This window comes from Myotis daubentonii, chromosome 1 (assembly GCF_963259705.1).
Source record: "Myotis daubentonii chromosome 1, mMyoDau2.1, whole genome shotgun sequence".
In the NCBI taxonomy this organism is placed as follows: Eukaryota; Metazoa; Chordata; class Mammalia; order Chiroptera; family Vespertilionidae; genus Myotis; species Myotis daubentonii.
In genome coordinates, this window is record NC_081840.1 from 45,891,210 (window position 1) to 45,908,096 (window position 16,887).

The following is a 16,887-nucleotide window of genomic DNA, read 5'->3' on the forward strand; positions in this document are numbered from 1 at the left end:
CAGTTTTTTTTGTTTTGTGTTTTTTTTTTTAGAAATACTGTTTGCTTTGGATTTGAACTTGGGATCTAGGTAACTGTGTGGCCCAGAGTAAAGGAGGCAAGGGGAGAAGGAGAGAGCTCAGGAACTTTGGGTTGAAAAGACCCAGTTTTCAATCTTGACCTGCACCACCTTTAAACTAGCAGTAGGATCAAGGGTAATAATCACAATCAACAAGAGCTTACCAGGAGCTCTTACTTAACTTGTATAACACATCCCTGAAGTTGTGCATTGTATTCCCATTTTACAGATGAACTCGATACTCAGCTGGTAGGTTGCCCAAGGTCACAGAATCAGAATCCTGTCACAGGGCTATTTCACATTTTCCCCATCATCCATGTCATCCACTAGTAGCTAGGCAAGTTTCCAAATGTTCCTGGGTCTCAGTTTTCTAATCTTTAGTTAGGAATAGCAGGAACAATGGGAAGATTAAGTCAGACTGCACATTAACTGCCTGGGGCAGGAAGGCGTAGGTACTTTATAAATGTCAGCATCCAGCCCCCTTCCCTTCCTGAGACCTCTTACACCAAGGGGAGCTTAAACCTGTAAATGACAAGAAAATACACCTTAGCTACAGCCCAGCCTTTGGGCTTCAAGGTCACCCTCTCTCCCTGCCTTCTCATTGCCCCGGCTTTCCTGATGGTGGGGAAGCTGAGGTTAGAAAGTAGCAAGGCATACATACCCTCAGGATGCTGGGTGGGTCCCAGGGCAGCATTTCTCAGGAGTGAGGCCATCTGAATCCTTTCCATCCCCTAAGAATAAAACACCAAAGGATAATGTATGTACAATAAATCAAAGAGAAAGGGCCATATACCCCAGATAACCCAGAGGCCCCAGGAATGGTCCAGTATCATTTTAGTGAAGGGTTATTGAACACCTACCACTGCAAATGCCCATCACTCATCAAGTTCTCTGCTGAACTGGAAAGGTGAGGCTGTATTCACTTAGCAAGGTTTGTGGATACTTCTCAGAGTCAGAGATTTTCACATCTGGTAGGTGAGACTGCAAGACGAGGTATTCCCAGGCTCAAGAGGACACAGAGAAGGCCCTATGAGAGCATTTGGGAAGGGGTGTGGGTGGGGAAAGATCAGGAAGCTGGGGAAGGGAGGGGGGAACAGAAATGTGAGAAGCTCAGAGGTAATGGGAAGCCTGGCACCATGGGAGGAGGGGGCACTGAAGAGGTTGCTAGAGGCTGGGCTACCAGGTCAGAGTTGGAAGAGACTGAGTTAAAAGTTCTCACCCGGAGTTGTATACCCTGAACCAGGGGTGGGCAAACTTTTTGACTCGAGGGCCACAATGGGTTCGGAGGGCCGGAACAAAAGCATGGATGGAGTGTTTGTGTGAACTAATATAAATTCAATGTAAACATCATTACATAAAAGGGTACGGTCTTTTTTTTTCTTCTTTTTGTTTTATTCATTTCAGACAGGCCAGATCCGCCCGGGGACCGTAGTTTGCCCACGGCTGCCCTGAACTCTTCTCTCTAGCCCCATTTGCATCAACTGGATACTCACACGCGGGTGGGTGGGACCTTTGCGTTGACATAATCTCCCAACCCCTCTGGAGTCAGAGATTCTTCCATTTCAGGGGCTGTGGGGGATACGAGGAGGACTGACAGGTGCTGCCTCCAATATGCTTAAAGGCTGGCCACACATCCAGGAAGCTTTCTGAAGCAATAAGAATCCTCGCGTAAGGTGCTTCTCATGAAGGCAAAAGAGAATAAAACTGGAAAGAATGTAAATGTCTAATAACAAAAGATGTCATATTGTGGCACATCGCCCTTACCAGTCTGGCTCAGTGAAAGGGTTCCGGGTTCGATTCCAGTCAAGGACATATGCCTGGGTTGCGGGCTCAGTCGCCAGTAAAGGGCATGCAGGAGGCAGCCGATCAATGATTCTCTCTCATCACTGATGTTTCTCTCTCCCTTCCTCTGTGAAATCAATAAAAAAAGTATATTAAAAAAGTTATGGCACATCTCATGGGGGTTAACAATAAAAAATTATGACTGAATAATTTTAAGAAATGCTCATGACAAATTTAAGAAAAAGGGGGTTCTGAAACTATAGGTCGCAAATTTTTGCACGGACAAAAAGTTTAGAAGGAAATATTAATAAATTGCTCTCTAGATGGCAGATTGTTTCCTAAACTATTTTATAGCTTACAACTCTTCAACGATGTGCATATATTGCTCTTATCATCAGAAAAGTAATAAATATTTAAAAATAATCATCAGCTTCACGTCACGGAAAAATACCGCAACGCAGTGGGGGTCCATCGTGGACTCTGTGTCCTTTGTCTCTCCCTTGGGCCTCAGCTTCCTCCTCTATAAAATGGGAACCTGAAGGGCAAGGTGAGACGCCCTTCCTCTTTGAAAAATTCCAAACTAACTGAAGACACCGGAGTTCAGAAAACTGGCCAGGCTTCTCCTCCTGGCAGAAAAGGGAGCCGAACGGAAGCAGGAATTTGAGGGAAGTGAGGATTTGGATCGAGAAGGCCGGAAAAGCAGAGAGGAAAGAAAAAGGGAGGAGGAGGAGGAAGAGGAGGAATAATCTTGACAGGACAAAGCTGGTGGTTCGCCAACTGGGAAGGCCTAGGGCAGGGGTGGGGGAGATTATGCTGGGTGGGCTGCGGCTTATGAAGGACGGTCTGGAAGTCTCCGGACTCACAAGGTTGGCTCCATCTGGAGGTGCCAGAGGCTGGAAGTACCTGAAAACGTTTGGGTAAAGTGAAGCACTTCGCATGGAATGGCAGCGCCGGCTCCCTATAGGAGGCGGTTCCCCTCATACCGCAGCCTGAACCTAACGTTCACAATGAGGGTGGTGGGAACCAGGGTGCTTCTGGCCTATCCACCAGCACATAGTAGGTGCTCAACCATGATTTACTGGGAGAGTATGTCTTTGGGAAAGACACCGCCTATTTCTAGGCCTCGATTTACCTAACTGAAGTGGCGGGCTAGGAAGGAGATTAAGATTTGTTGTGGAGACTGTCAGGCACATCTGTCGTAGCCGTCCCACTAGATACCCCCGGGTGGCCGCGCTAGGCTTACCTAGCAGGTCGGCATACTGAGGCTCTGAAGGGTTGAGTCACCGGTCTAGGGTCGGGGATCCTCACTGGTCTGTGAGTGCCCCCCAACCTCACTCCACCGACGCCGCGCGCCGCGTCCAACATTAAAACGCAGGTGCGGCGACCAGGTTGGGCCGGGAAAGTGAGCAGAAACTAGGAGCAGGGAGGCAAATCACGCCCGGCAACGCCGGATCCGGGCCAGGTCCCGCCGGTCTCTTCCGTCCCAACGGAGCCTCTGGCCGGGGTTCCCGGGGTCGCAGCTCGAGTTCAGAGCCAGGGCCGCCAGGGAGGGCCAGTCCTGGGGCAGCTCCACCGGCCTCGTGGCTGCTGCGCTGGAAGAGCACAGCGAGGTGGCGGGGAGGGTTGTACAGGGTGGCGGCAGGGGCCGGCCTCAGCCCCAGCGGGTTTTCAAAAGTCAGAGGAAAAGCCCTCCGAGGGCCGCGCCCTTGAGACGCGAGGAGGGGAGTCGCTGCCGCCGCGCCCCGGCCGCAGGCGGCTCTCCCTTCCCTGTGCCCCGGGCTCTGAATGGGAGGGGCAAGGTGTGTTCGTGTGGGGGGCTTGAGGCCGTGGTTAAGAGAGCACCCAAAGCTGGAGGGTTGGAAGGGGAGGGCGCACGGAGCCTTCTCAGTCACGGAGGTACCCCCTGCTGGAGCTTGTGACCATTCGGATCCCCAAGACTCGTCTCTCCGCCCAGAGTCCCAGCGGCGGCCGGGGTTGGGAAGGGAGCTGAGGTCTACGTCCCACCCTCGGGTCTGGAAGCCTGCGGCCAGAGAGGGGAAGCGATTTCCTCAAGGTCACGCAGCAAAACTGCGCCCAGCCGAGGCCAAAGCCCAGGTGTCCGCGCCCACCCCACGGCCCCGCCCTCCTCCCCAGAACCTGCCCCCCAAAGCAACCCCGAGCTCCTGGGAGAGCGGAGCGCGCGGGCCAGGTCTGGGCGCTGAATTTTGGGGTGCAATGGGTGCCCCGGACCCTATGATCCCGGATCAGGGCACAAGCGGAGCCCACTTCCTGAAGCCGACGACTCAGGAGTCCAGCTGTGGGAGCCCCCCACGTGGGGTCGCCGGGGCGGAGATGCCGAGGCACGCAGGGGCGCCCGGCAGCCAGCTCCACGGCCCGCGGGCTGGGAGAGCGCGGCCCCTTTAAGAAAGTTCGCCGGGCAAGTTCATCAAAGTTTAAAAACTTGTGGAGAAAGGAAAAGGGGAAAGATGGGAGCGGGAGAGACCACGAGAGCGAGGGGGAAAGCCCCGCTGGGGGCCAGCGCGCCGCGGCCCGGCCGGGGCGAGTCCTCAGTGGGCGGCGGCGATTGGCTGCGCGTTCCCCCGGAGACCGCGCGGAGGGCGGGGGGCTGGCCCGGCCCCAGCTGAGGCCGGTTCCGGCCCCCGCCCCCCGCCGCCGCCCGGCGCCCGCCCCCTCCCCCGGCGCCCGCCCCCCGCCGCCGCCGCCGCCGCGGGCGCACTCGGCGGTCGCAGTGAAAAGGCGGAGGCGGCGGCCACTCCGGCTCGGCTCCGGTTCGCAGTGCCTCCCCCGCCGCACCCCCTCCCCGCCTCCCGCACCCGCCAAACTTGATGTGACCCCGGCCCGACGCGGCGGCCGCCCCTCTCACCGCCCCGCGCGCCCCCCACCGCCACCCCGCCCCGCACCCCCGGAGCGCACCGCTCACCGCGCCCCCTCCCACCTCCTCGCCGGGGCCGGCGCCGCTCTCGCCCTCCGCGTTCCCTTCCTCTCGTCACCCCTCCCACCCCCCCGCACCATGAGCAACCTGAAGCCGGACGACGAGCACAGCACCGGCACCGGCACCGGCACGGGTTCGGGCTCCGGCGGCACCCTGGAGGAGGAGGTGGGTCTGCGTCCCGGGACTGGTCGGGTGAAGTGCGCGCGGAGGTGGGCGGGAGAGAGGGCGCGCCGGGCCGGTCCGGCCATCGCTCCCGGAGCCTTCCCGCCGCTGCCCTTCGACCGGGGAGGAGCAGCCCGTGTCCGGCGGGCGGGGGCGCACGGCCTGGACTGCCCCGCCGGGCGGGCATTGTCTCCCCGCCCTCCGGGGCTTGGGGCGGGCCGTGCGCCGGCCGCGGTCCGTGCGTCCCGCGGTGGGCGAGCGGCACCACGGCCGCCCCACGCCTCCTGCCCGCGCGTCCCTAGTCCTCCGCGCTCGGCCCGACTGGCTGCTCTCCTCCCGGCGCCTCCCCGCAGGGCCCGGACTCCCACCTCGGCTGGAAGGAGCTGAGCGGGATTAGCGCGGCGGGCGGGCGGCACCGTCCCGTGCCCTCTCCACCCTGACCCCTCCCGTGACCTTGGAGGCCCGGGGCAGACGCCGTCACCGTGGTTCACTAGAGCTGGTGGTGGTGGCGGGTGCACGGGCTTCCCTCACAGCCCCAGAACCGGGCTCTGGCGAAGAGGTCAGCCGGCAGTTAATTAGAGTTGGGAAGGCGATGCCTAAAGACACTTCCCAGTTGGCCTCCCTTCGGTTTTGCCCAGGCAGCCAAGCTAGGACCCCAGGGCTGGCCTGGATGGATTCCGAAAGCAGAGGCGACGTTATCTGGTCCGCCAGCCATGTGCTAAGACTTGGGAGTATGAGGTGGCTTCGTGGAACCTCCAGCAGCTGGGTGGTTAATGGGATGGTGAAATCAGGGAGGATGTGGGGGGTGCGGTGGTGGATTTGGCTATCAGTGGATGGAGACAAGGGGCCGCAGAGACAAAAACCGGTGTGGCAAGGGGACAGGGTTTGCAGCTCCCTTGAAGGACCTGGGCCGCTGCTGTGTCACTCCAGGGCCGAGAGACCCTTCCTGCCCCACCCTGCCATGCTCTTGCCCAGGAAACCAAGGACCAGTTATCCATCCTGAGCTCCCTTCCCCTTGGTCTGGGGGAGAAACCGCAGAGCCCCTTGGTGGGGGCTGGTGTTGCTACCCCCTCCATTCCAGTGATGTTGCCAACGGCCTGGCCGTGCTATAGGTTTGGTGCAGAATGGCGGCCACAGCCCCACTGCTGGGCTGGGCTCCTCCAAGTGGGAGGGATGGTGGGAGGGTCACACTGCCGGCTCCCACTCTTAGCAACTCAGAGCCTGCTGCCAGCCCCAGTCCACCAATGGCATGACATCTGGAGAATCTAGGTCTAAATTCTGCTTTTTTTTGGAGGGTGGGAGTTGGGGGGAGGGAAGCGGGATACACAACTCTTCACTCTGAGTGTGGCAAGGGAGGCCCTGACATCGGCCCACTAGTGTGGTGTGGGCTCTAGTGTGGTGGGGTTGTTTTGGCTCCTGAAGGTCTTGTCTTCCTTGGATCTTGATGCCCACAGGTCTTGGCGTTTCGGACCTTAACCCCATCCTGACTCCACCTGGTTGTTCAGAATCTGCCCCTTAGAGTTGGGGGAGGGTGACAGGGTTGCTGGTGTGTGGGGCCTCTGCTTGGCCTTCCGTGGGCTGAAATTGAGGGAGAAAAGCTGTCTCCTACGAAGCTGGACAGGACCCAGAATGCCACTTCTGCTGGGGTTGACTTAAGCAGGGACCTCACGCTGCCCAAGAGGCTGGGCTAGCCCTCAGACCTACCGCTTCGAGGTGGGAAGGGTGAACCATGTGGCCAGGCGCGTCTTGGAGAAAACATTTCAGGTACTGGTCACTTTTTCTAAGTGCCTTTTCTGAGAGAGAGGGCAGAATCCTCAAGAAGTGGAATCCTTGCTACTCCTTGCGGGTGGAGGTGGCCACAGCACTGTAAGAGTTCAGGGAGTCAGTGCAGCTGGTATTGGTGGAGGGCCCTGTTTAAAGATCTAAAACGGAGGGCTCTGGGGTTCTCCTGGAGGCCAGTGTCTGTCTGGTCAGGTAAGCACAAGGATTGGCCCCCTTCCCTGATTAGCCTTCTGAACAGTGAGTGGGCGAAGAGCTTTCTTGCTGGGGTTCCATCTTAGCTTGGTGGGTTGAGCTGGAACTGGACTCCTTCCCTTTAGCATAGATGCCCCCTAGGTGGTTAGTTCTGCCACCCCTAAGAGCCACCCCCTAGGGAATCTGCGTTAGCAGTAGGGTTTACTCTCATGGCTGACCTAGGCTGGCTCTCCCCAGCTGACTATGGAGGTTAACTAAAGCAACCCTAGAAAATCGAGGAATCCTACTTGGCCCACATAAGACCTCAATTCCTAAAGGTGTTAGATCACTGGAGAAGGGTGTGTTTTCATGGTTCCAGGATGGGGTTTCAGTGGGGCTGCTCATCTTGCTGTAGCCTGGACTCTTGGACAACTGCTTTGTCTTTATAGCCTGGGCTCTCCCTGGTTGCCCACCTTACCCATGGGGGCTTCATCCGTATCATTAATATTAGGTTCCTTTTCTGGACTAGAGTCAGGAATATAGATGGAAGATCACAGACTGGGGGGTGAGAAGGATTTGCCAGGAAGTGACGGAATGTTGAATACAATGGTAGATAAAATAAGGGGATATCAGCAAGTGATAGGGTGGTGCCACTGAGAAGTGACGAGGTCTGCCCTCCCTGAGATGTGGCTGAGTAGGAGGTTGTTAGACCAGTGAGGGTGGGAAAGGCATTCCAAAAAGAGAGAATCCTATATAATGAAAGCCTAATATGCAAATTGTCCCCTTGGGCAGTCCCCTGGCTGTGATGTGCGCTGACCACCAGGGGACGGTGCAGAACATGGTGGGCGTAGGTGATGTGGTTCTGGCATGGGGTGGCAGTGGAGGTGCTGCCAGCCCTGATGGGTCTGATGGGCCCTGTCGAGAGCGGGATCGAGGCGGGATGGTGGAGCAGGAGAGTAGGCGGCGCCAGACCAAGGTGGGTGCAAGCAGGGCCTGATTGCCCCACAGACAGCAACCAGTGGCGGGGGGTGGGGCTGCTGCCCGGTCCCAGGTACTGAGGGAGCCAGGTTGGGGGCCTGGCCCCAACTGATAGCCCCGCAGACTGCAACCAGCTGTGGCGGTGGGGGGTAGGGAGCAGGGGCCCTGGCCCCAATCGGTTGCCCCACAGGCAGGATGGTGGAGCAGGTGAGGGGGCAGCACCAGGCCAAGGCAGGGTGCCAGATGGGGCTGTGAGGCTGGGGGCATGAGCTGGGGCCCAATCTCCACAGGCCACCCCGAGGGACCCCACCTGTGCACGAATTCATGCACCGGGCCTCTAGTAGCTTGTATAAAAGTGGAGGTTGATTGTGGAACCTCATGGCTTGCTTGGATGATTACCAGAAGTTTGCCATGTTACAACATTATTGGGGGGCATATTATGCTCATGCAACCTTCAGGGGACATTGGTATTTTTCTGCCTCTAGGGAAGGAGATGTGTTAGAAGCATTGATACCCTTTGAAAGCTCAGGAGAGCAAAGAGGAATTAAGCGGAGGGTCTGAAGGGAAAGAGCTAAGTGTCAGTCTCAATACTCTACCCCAGGCAGGTCATGCCTAGTGCCCAAGCTCTAGAAGGTGAGGTAATACAGCACATGAAGCCTGCTCAGGACTGGCTTGCAATGCTGTTCAACCTCAGACCCAAACATGTCCTGTTTTAGGGATTCTTGAGGGATGGCTAGGTGGTATAGTGTTTATGGGGAGGGGTGTGTGTGGTTTGTAAACATTCTGTTTTGAAAATGGAGACTTTACTTTCATAATACAAGGTAATACTAAGTTATAGTAATTAGTCATTGGGGGCCCCCTAAGGGAAGGGTAGAATTTGGAATCTTGGGTTGGGGGGGCGGATGTTTGAGTTTCCAAAAGTTAAAGACTTTTTTGTTGTTGTTTTCTTAGTTAAAGACATTTTTATGTTAGCCTGATGGTAAACTATAGAAAGACCGATTAATGGCAGCTAAGGGGGTGACAGTTTGACTTGGCCTTGGTCTCTTGCTGTCCTCTCACCCTCATCTTGTCCATTGTGTTTACTATAGCTGGGTCCAGGCCTGGTACCCCTGGGTCCATTATGTGTCCTCCAGCGGTCTCTTAAGAGCCAGCCACACCCCTAGCCCCTGGCAGGACGTCCAGGGTTAGCACTTGAGGTGAGTGTGAAGGAATTCTGGGTCCAGCGTGCACTTGGGCACCTCCCTGTTTTTTTTCTCTGCCATCAAAAGCATTTGACAGAATCTGGGGCTGCTTGGTGCTCTGTCTGCAGGCTTTTATTAGTTTAAGGCGGCAGTTCTCAACCTGTGGGTCATGACCCCTTTGGCGGTCGAACGACCCTTTCACAGGGGTCGCCTAAGACCATCCTGCATATCAGATATTTACATTACGATTCATAACAGTAGCAACATTACAGTTATGAAGTAGCAATGAAAATAATTTTATGGTTGAGCCACAACATGGAACTGTATTTAAAGGGCCAGAAGGTTGAGAACCACTGGTTTAAGGGGAGAGAGGCATCCATGCGTCTGGGCTTTTACCTGGAAACAGGGCCCAGGCAAGTGGATTCAGGCAGACTCCAGTAGATCAGGCTCTTCTCCTTCCTGGGTGTTATGGATGTGTCGCCTCCGCTCAAATAACCTATGGGAGAGGCTGTTCTAATAATAGTGAGCCCGTATATAGTGTTTGTGCCAGGCATTGCTCTAAGCACTTTACCATTTGAACTCCTTCAACTCTTACCACAGCCTGTGAATTACTTACATCATCATCACCATTTCATAAACGAGGAGTAGACACAGAGGTTAGATAACTCGCACGCAGCTAGTGAGTGGGTGAGTTGGGATTTGAACCCAGCGTTGCTGTTCACCACACTATACCTGCTGTTCTGTTATTAGGGTTTTTGGTGAGACTTGGGGACAGGGGGAGAAAAGGTCTTGCAACTAAAGCTGTTGAAGCCTGAGCTTTGGGTGATGCCAGGGTCTCAATAGAAGCTCAGAGACTGGCCCCAGGCTAGCTCACTTTGGTCTCGTGGCATCCCAAGGTTGGGTGAGGGGAGCTGTCGGCCCCTGCAGGAGGAATGTTTTATCACAGTTATTGTTTAGAATTGCCATCTCAGGATAATAAAAACCAGGCCAAGTCATTTTTATTTTTCAGTTCTCTGCAGACAGTATGCTCTCCTGTTGCCTGTACCAGGGCTGACTGTCTTCATACACCCTTGGTACTCTGCGACTTTAGGCATCTTAACTAAAGAAACCATGCTTGCTCTAAAGTGACTACCTGTCAGTTGGGAGTGGGGGACACACACACACTCTTGGTTTTCCTTATCTTCTCCTTCCCTAAACACAGACAGCCAGCCTAGTTTGCCCCCCCCCCCCCCATCCCCCAGTAAGAACCTGCTTCAAAATCTCAGTCCGTGTTTGCACATCTGACTTCTCATCCCCATCTTCAGTGGGCAGCTGGTGACCACTGTAAATAGAGGCAAGGCATGAACCTGCCGGATGCTGAGCCTTTTGCTCTCATGCTTTCCCCTGGACCTCCAGGCAGCCCTGAGAGGTGGAGAAGAGGAGGAGCCTTCCTGCCTGCCCTGACCACTGCACGCCTGGTCAAGGGCAACCCACCTCTCGTTATTCAGAGCTGAAGGAGAGTGCTAGAATTCCCCCGCCAGCCCCTGACCGTGGCAGCCTCAGAAGGGTCCTCGCGCCCCTGGCAAAGCCGCGAGGCGGTGGCAGGGCCCATCCGCCATACTTCAGGAACCATGCTGCTGTGAGGCGGGAGCTGTAGACAAGAGGCTTCATATGCCAGAACCCTGTCTGTCTGCCCGGGACAGGCACAGGCTCCTTGGCTTTCTGCTGCTTCCTCTGTTCTGCCCTTGGATGGAAAGAGTAAGGTTGTTTCCAGGATGTGCCGAGGCCAGACCGGTGGCAGTTCCGGTGGGCCCTCCTATCCTGAAGACAGCCCCCTGTGTGCTGGGGGTTCTGGAGTGTCACAGGGGATGTGTGTAGCGCGAGGGCCAGCCTAGGCCCGTCTGCCATGGCCTGTAGTCATTTATGGCTGGCTGAGCAGAAGCCTGTGGCTGTCACAAGTCATCAAGGCCGCCTGCCTATTGGACTCACAGGGAGGCAGGGGAGGGCGACCGGGACCAGGCATGGGACACGTGTCTGCAGTATCGCGCTCCTCTTGGGAAGAGCCGACCTCCCCCTCCCGAATGGGTCTGGGCTTTTACCTGGATGGGGGTGGGGGGTCAGGAGAGGTTACTGGAATAGCGCCTGAAGCCATTTTTGAGAACCCTTGTCGCTGTGAAGGCTGAGAACTGCCCAGGCTGGCCCCTGTCCTCGGTGGATAGTTGTGGTCATATCCAGGCACAGCTGGGAATGGAGGGATCCTGATGTATTTGTGACAGGGGAGCTCAGGCCAGAATGCAGCTTCCATCCCCGAACAGAGACCCTCTCTCAACAGGAGCATTACATTAGGAAACATCTCTTGTCAGGCATCATCTACCTGAGTCAGATGATGGGCAGTGTGTTGGGCTCAGTGCTGTGTTCCCAGTACGGCCTGTTTACACTCAAATAACATCACATGGTGTAAGGGTTGGAGGTATTGATTTTGGAGCTGGGGGTGGGGTATAAGATTCCTTTAGGCCAAAGCTTTGAATCTGCGGGGTGGTGCGTGACAATGGTGCCAAGTACAGGGGACAAGCAGTAGATCTGCATTGGCCAACCGCACAACACCAGGAAGGATGGGAGGTGTATGGTGCAGAAGGGGAGGGAGCCTCACCCGTGGGCCCTCCATTCTGGAAGCCCTGTGAGTCTGCCCCTCGGAAAGCCTTGGACCCTGGCTCTGTCTGGAACCAAATGGAAAGCAGGTGCCTGGACATAGCAGCGAGTCATCTGCATGGCGCAGTTCATGCTATTTGGTCTGGTTCCCTAGGTGAGGTGTAGGCTGGTGCTCATAATAGGCTCTGACCAAGTGTGCTTCTAAGACGGTAAGCCTGTTCCTGGAGCTAGAATTAGCTTGGGGTGTGAGGTCTGAAGTCTTCTTATTGAACACTAGACAAGCCAGCCCAACAAAAAAAATATATATACATGCCCTCCCTTTAGAGAATTTCTTACCATCCCAGCTTAGTTCCCCACTCCTACACACACACACACACGCACATGCACACGCACACGCACACGCACACGCACACACACACAGTCCTGGACACATTGCAGGCTATAGGGGAAGACCCCCAACTTCCCAGGCCACTTGGACTTGATCCCTAGCCCTGCCACTGGCTGGCCAGGCATTTAATCCCTGAGCTGGTTTCTCCATCTATGAAATGGGCCAGCACCACACTGCCTATCACATGGAAGGACTGCCAGGCTCACATGCCAATGGTAAGTGTGAAAAAACTAGAAGCCATAACGTGCTGCCCAGATGGGGCCTGAGAGCCAAGCCCTGATAATGAGTGATTTGGGCTGTAATTAGCAGGGGCAGGTCCTAAGCCTGGGACTTCACGCCAGATCTGGCTGTTCGATGGCATTGTCGGCGTCCTGGCCCAGAGCTCCTTGGAGGAAACGAGGGAGCATTGGGGCTCTGGGAGCGTGTGCGTCTGGGTTCCCATTCACTGTCTGGCTGTATCTGCTTGCTCTTTAGTCCTATGCTGTGTTCAGCCCTTATAAGTCCTGGATCTGCGGGCCATGTCGCCACATTCCATCCACCTCTCGTCAAGTGGCCTCGCTCAGAGGGACTTCTTTCCCTCGGGAGGGGTAGGCGCGACCTGCCAGTGCCAAGCTTAAGCGTGGAACCCAAGCAGAACCCAGCCCCCACCCTACCCCCTACACACACACACACACACACACACACACACACTCAAAAGAAAAATCCTGGCCACAAGATCTCCGCTTGGGAGGGTGTGACTGCCCTGAGCTTTCTGTTAGGCAACCCCAATATTGCTCCAGCAGGGACCCCTCTCAAACCCTCAGGCTCAACTTGGCCAGGGCCTGGCTTCTGACTTCTGCTCTCCTACCCTCTCCTTCTCTAGCCCCTTCATCACCACTTCCTTTGTTTCCTTGTGGACAGAAGGAACGTGTTTAAACTCTGAGCCAGTGGAGGACACCTGCTTCCCAGGTATCTTAGAAGGCGGCGTGTGAAGGACCTGAGGCTAGTCCACCCCTCTCCTGTGTTGCCCAGGCCGTGGGGAAGGCCTGACTGGCTGGGCTGGGCCTCCAGGCCAAGCTCCCCGACAGTTGGTTTGAGGCTCTTTTTCTTTTGTGTGCATGTCTGGTCAGCAGTTGTTTGCTGAGCCGGAGGCTGAACCTGAGTCCCCTGTCTTGGTTCTCAGTGGGGTCTCTTTCCCTTGGCGAAGCCAGAGCTGGGTGTGATGATGGCTAGTACAAGTTCAAAAAGGATCTTCACTGCCTTTATATCAGGAAAGCTGTATTCTGTATACAATGCAGGCTGCAGCCCATAAACCCCTGTGAACTGGCTGGCGGGGGCGGGGTGGCCTGGTTGAGGCTTCCTGGAGCTACAAGAGCCCAGCTGTCCTGTCCAAGGTGTTCAAGGGGCTTCCCACCCCCACCTCCCCTAGTGAATGGGGCACCAGGCTACACTCAGTGGCTGGGAGCTGGCCGTCTGGCAGTTTTCCCCTTGACCTCCCTCTCATTCACTCTGTTCGGATTAACCGTGGGATCATCCACTGGGACCCCCAATCAGCCTTCTGTGAGGAGCTGTTTCTGCTCTCTTCACTCAGAAGCTGAAGGCCATCTACCTATTCCTGGGTGCCCACGGCTGACCCCACTGGGCTCTGAGAGGGTTGGTGGTGTGAAATCATCGTGTGCAGAAGAGCTTTGACTGGTGAGCACCTGGGGACACCGGGTCTGCTTCTGATGTGCTCGGTGACCGTGAGCAGCTCGCTGGACCCCAGGGCCTTGGTTTCCTCATCTAAAAATAAGGTTTCTTCCAGCTCAAATATTCAGCATTTCAGTTGCTGCTGAGGGCTGGGAGCTGGGGAAGGATGTGGGAGGGGCTTATGAGAGGCTTGTTTTTCCCTTTTTGGATTCCACCCCCCTTCCCGAAGTGGTGTTTTCCATCCAGATGACACCGGGAGAGCTCCTCAGCAGCCAGTAGGCGGGGATTCAGAGCAAGCGCATTACTTGAACATTTTGATGGAGTGGACAGTTAGAACAGTTTTTCCTTCCCGGGCTGAATTCTAACTTTCAGAGGTGCTAAGGGATCGCTGCAAAGAATCAATGTTCAAATATCGTCTTTATTTCTTTGGTAGAATGTTTCTATTGCCGGAGTCGAGTTTCCCGAGTGTGTCTTTCCCTGAACCCTAGCTGGTGGGACAGGGATTTGCCTAGAAGGCAGGAGTCCGTCTTCCAGAGGAGGGCGCTCCTGGTGGACCTGTGGCATTTATTTGGGAGTCGGGTGGGGGAAGCGTGGGGAGTGGCCCTGCTGTTTTCCTGCCTCAGCATCCTTTGTGGAGAAAGGTGTGCCCTCCAGGCAGGTGGACCTGAAGTCCAGGCTGCTATCTTGGAGGGGTTACCAGGCCAAGGTAGGAAGAAGGTTGTGGTGCCCCTCAGAGTCAAAAGATAAGAGGGTGTCCTACCCAGGGGCATACCACTGGCTTCGAAAGCCGTGTCTAACCTTCCCATCTCTAATCAAAGCTGGACTGGGGGAGCCTCTGGGCCACAATACCCTACTGCCGCCCTTCACTGGGACGTTGAGTGTTTAATGCCGAGTATGAAGGAGGTCTTTTGTGTCCAGAGGTTGGGACACGTTAGAGCTACTGAGCCCTCAGCATCAGGCATGTCCTTCCCCTTGCAGAGGAGAGCACACATCTGGTAAGAGCAGAGTGGCCAGACCCTTGCCTGGCCTCTGGCTGAGTGGGAGGGCTCTGAGGCCCCACTGACCCCGTACCCCAGTCCCGTTCCACACAGCGGCTTTCTGTATAGAACACCCACGTCCTCCTGCTCCCCTGCCAGCCCCTGTCGAGGAAGCTGGCCTGACCTGGGGACACCTGAGTGACAGGTCTACCCATCAGAGTGTGCAGAGGCCAGAGAGCTGTCCCCCTGGGCAGAGCGAAATAGATCGAAGTCCTGTCTGGAAGTTTTGCCCACACAAGCTTGACTGTGCTGCGAGGCTGATGCCTTGGGTGTGTTATCACCTTGCTCCTGAAGGCTTTGGTTTCATTTCATTTTTATCTGAAGATCTTTAAACAGGTTTCAGTTTGTCTGATAGAAGAACACCCCTGGCACATAGATATGAATGAGTTTATCAGGGCTCCTTCTTCCTACTTCTCTTTTCCCTGCGAAACACTAAGCTGTGCCTCTGGGCTGGAGAGGGCTGCCGAGAGGAGAGGAAAACCTAGACGGTGACCTGCAGTCCCCTGCCTGTCACGAAGGAAAGGACTGGGCAGCCCGGGAGCCTGGGTCCTCTGTCTTGCTGGGCTTAGAAAGAGCAGTTGAGAGGCTCCTTATGGGAGGGGACATCCCATCCCAGGGGCCTCAAGAACAAGGCTGTGGATGGGGGACCACCCTTTCCTGTGCCTCTCAGGTACTGCCTTTTTGCCCCTCCCTGAAGCACTGGGGGTGAGATTCAGGGGCCACTGGTAGAGGAGGTGAGGAGTGGTCAAGAGGTGAACCCTTAGGGAACCCTTAGGCACCCCAGATCCAGCACCAGCTGGAGGGAAAGAGCCCAGGCACCCACAGCAGAGACCTACCAGCCCCAGGAAGTCTGCTAACCAGTGATAGCCTGTGGGCTTACCCAAGGGGCTGGACTCCCCTGCCCCCTCACTCCCCGCAACTTCAGAGGAAGATGGGCAGCAGGACTTGCAGAAGGAAAGAGCTGCCTCGGGAGCCCCCAAAGCCTTGCTGGACAGGTGCCCAGATGTGCCAAAAGGCCAGTTGGCTCCCCTCAGTGGCCTGGTGCTGGCTGGGACCTCCAGCAAGGTTGAGTCTGCTCCCGACCACCATGAGGGCCACACAGCCGTGCCTGCGATGTCCTGTGTCTCGGGACACCTCTCTGGCCAAGTTCTTTGTCCGTGTGAAATGGGGTGCCTCCAGTGGGTTCCGTCTGAGGAGCTCTTCCTCAGCAAGTTTCTCCTTTCACTGACTTCTAAGGATTCTCCATTTCTCCCCCAGTCCTCGCTCTACCCCATCCCAAACATACCTCCTTGTGCTTAGGATATGGCTGTGGTCTGGCACTGTCTGCTCATACCTGCCACTAAAGATGACCATTTAAAAAAAAAAAAAAAATATATATATATATATATATATATATATTGATTTCAGAGAGAAAAGAAGAGGGAGAGAGAGAAACATCAATGATGAGAGAGAATCATCGATTGGTTGCCTTCTGCGGGCCCCCCACTGGGGATCGAGCCCACAACCCCAGGCATGTGCCCTGAGCGGAAATTGAGCCGTGACCTCCTGGTTTATAGATCGACTCTCAACCACTGAGCCACCCTGGCCAGGCGAAGATGGCCATTTGAAAAGGGCTGTGGTTGCTTTCCGTGTTTCAGGATGGAAAGGATATGATCCCTTGGGTTGTGTGGGCACTTCTGGAGAAGGGCTGAGGTACAGAAAGAGAAGGGCCAGGTAAACAAGTGTGGTAACTTCTAGTACCTGGGATTGTGGGAACTGTCCCTTATGCTCCCCTCAAATACTGAAAACACTTTGTGTTGAATTCTTTTTTTTTTTTTTTAATATATTTTATTGATTTTTTACAGTGAGGAAGGGGGAGAGATAGAGAGTTAGAAACATCGATGAGAGAGAAACATCGATCAGCCGCCTCCTGCACATCTCCCACTGGGGATATATGCCCGAAACCCAGGCACATGCCCTTGACCGGAATCGAACCTGGGACCCTTCAGTCCGCAGTCCGACGCTCTATCCACTGAGCCAAACCGGCCTCGGCGAATTCTTTTTTTAAAAAATATATATTTTTTGATTTCAGATAGGAAGGGAGAGGGATAGAGAGATAGAAACATCCAATGAGAGAGGATC

At 55.4% G+C, this 16,887-nt stretch overlaps 1 protein-coding gene across 2 annotated transcripts in view; it reads left to right on the forward strand.

The window, feature by feature from the left end:
* The first annotated feature begins 4,746 nt into the window (after nt 1–4,746).
* Nucleotides 4,747–16,887, forward strand: part of RBPMS2 (RNA binding protein, mRNA processing factor 2) — a 29,285-nt gene continuing 17,144 nt past the window's right edge. Inside the window, exon 1 of one of the 2 annotated variants that reach the window (XM_059698537.1) lies at nt 4,747–4,936. In XM_059698537.1, the coding sequence (XP_059554520.1) occupies nt 4,850–4,936 (87 nt within the window). In that variant the 5' untranslated portion in view covers nt 4,747–4,849. The remainder of the gene's footprint in view (nt 4,937–16,887) is intronic. The other variant, XM_059698526.1, reaches the window with a different exon arrangement.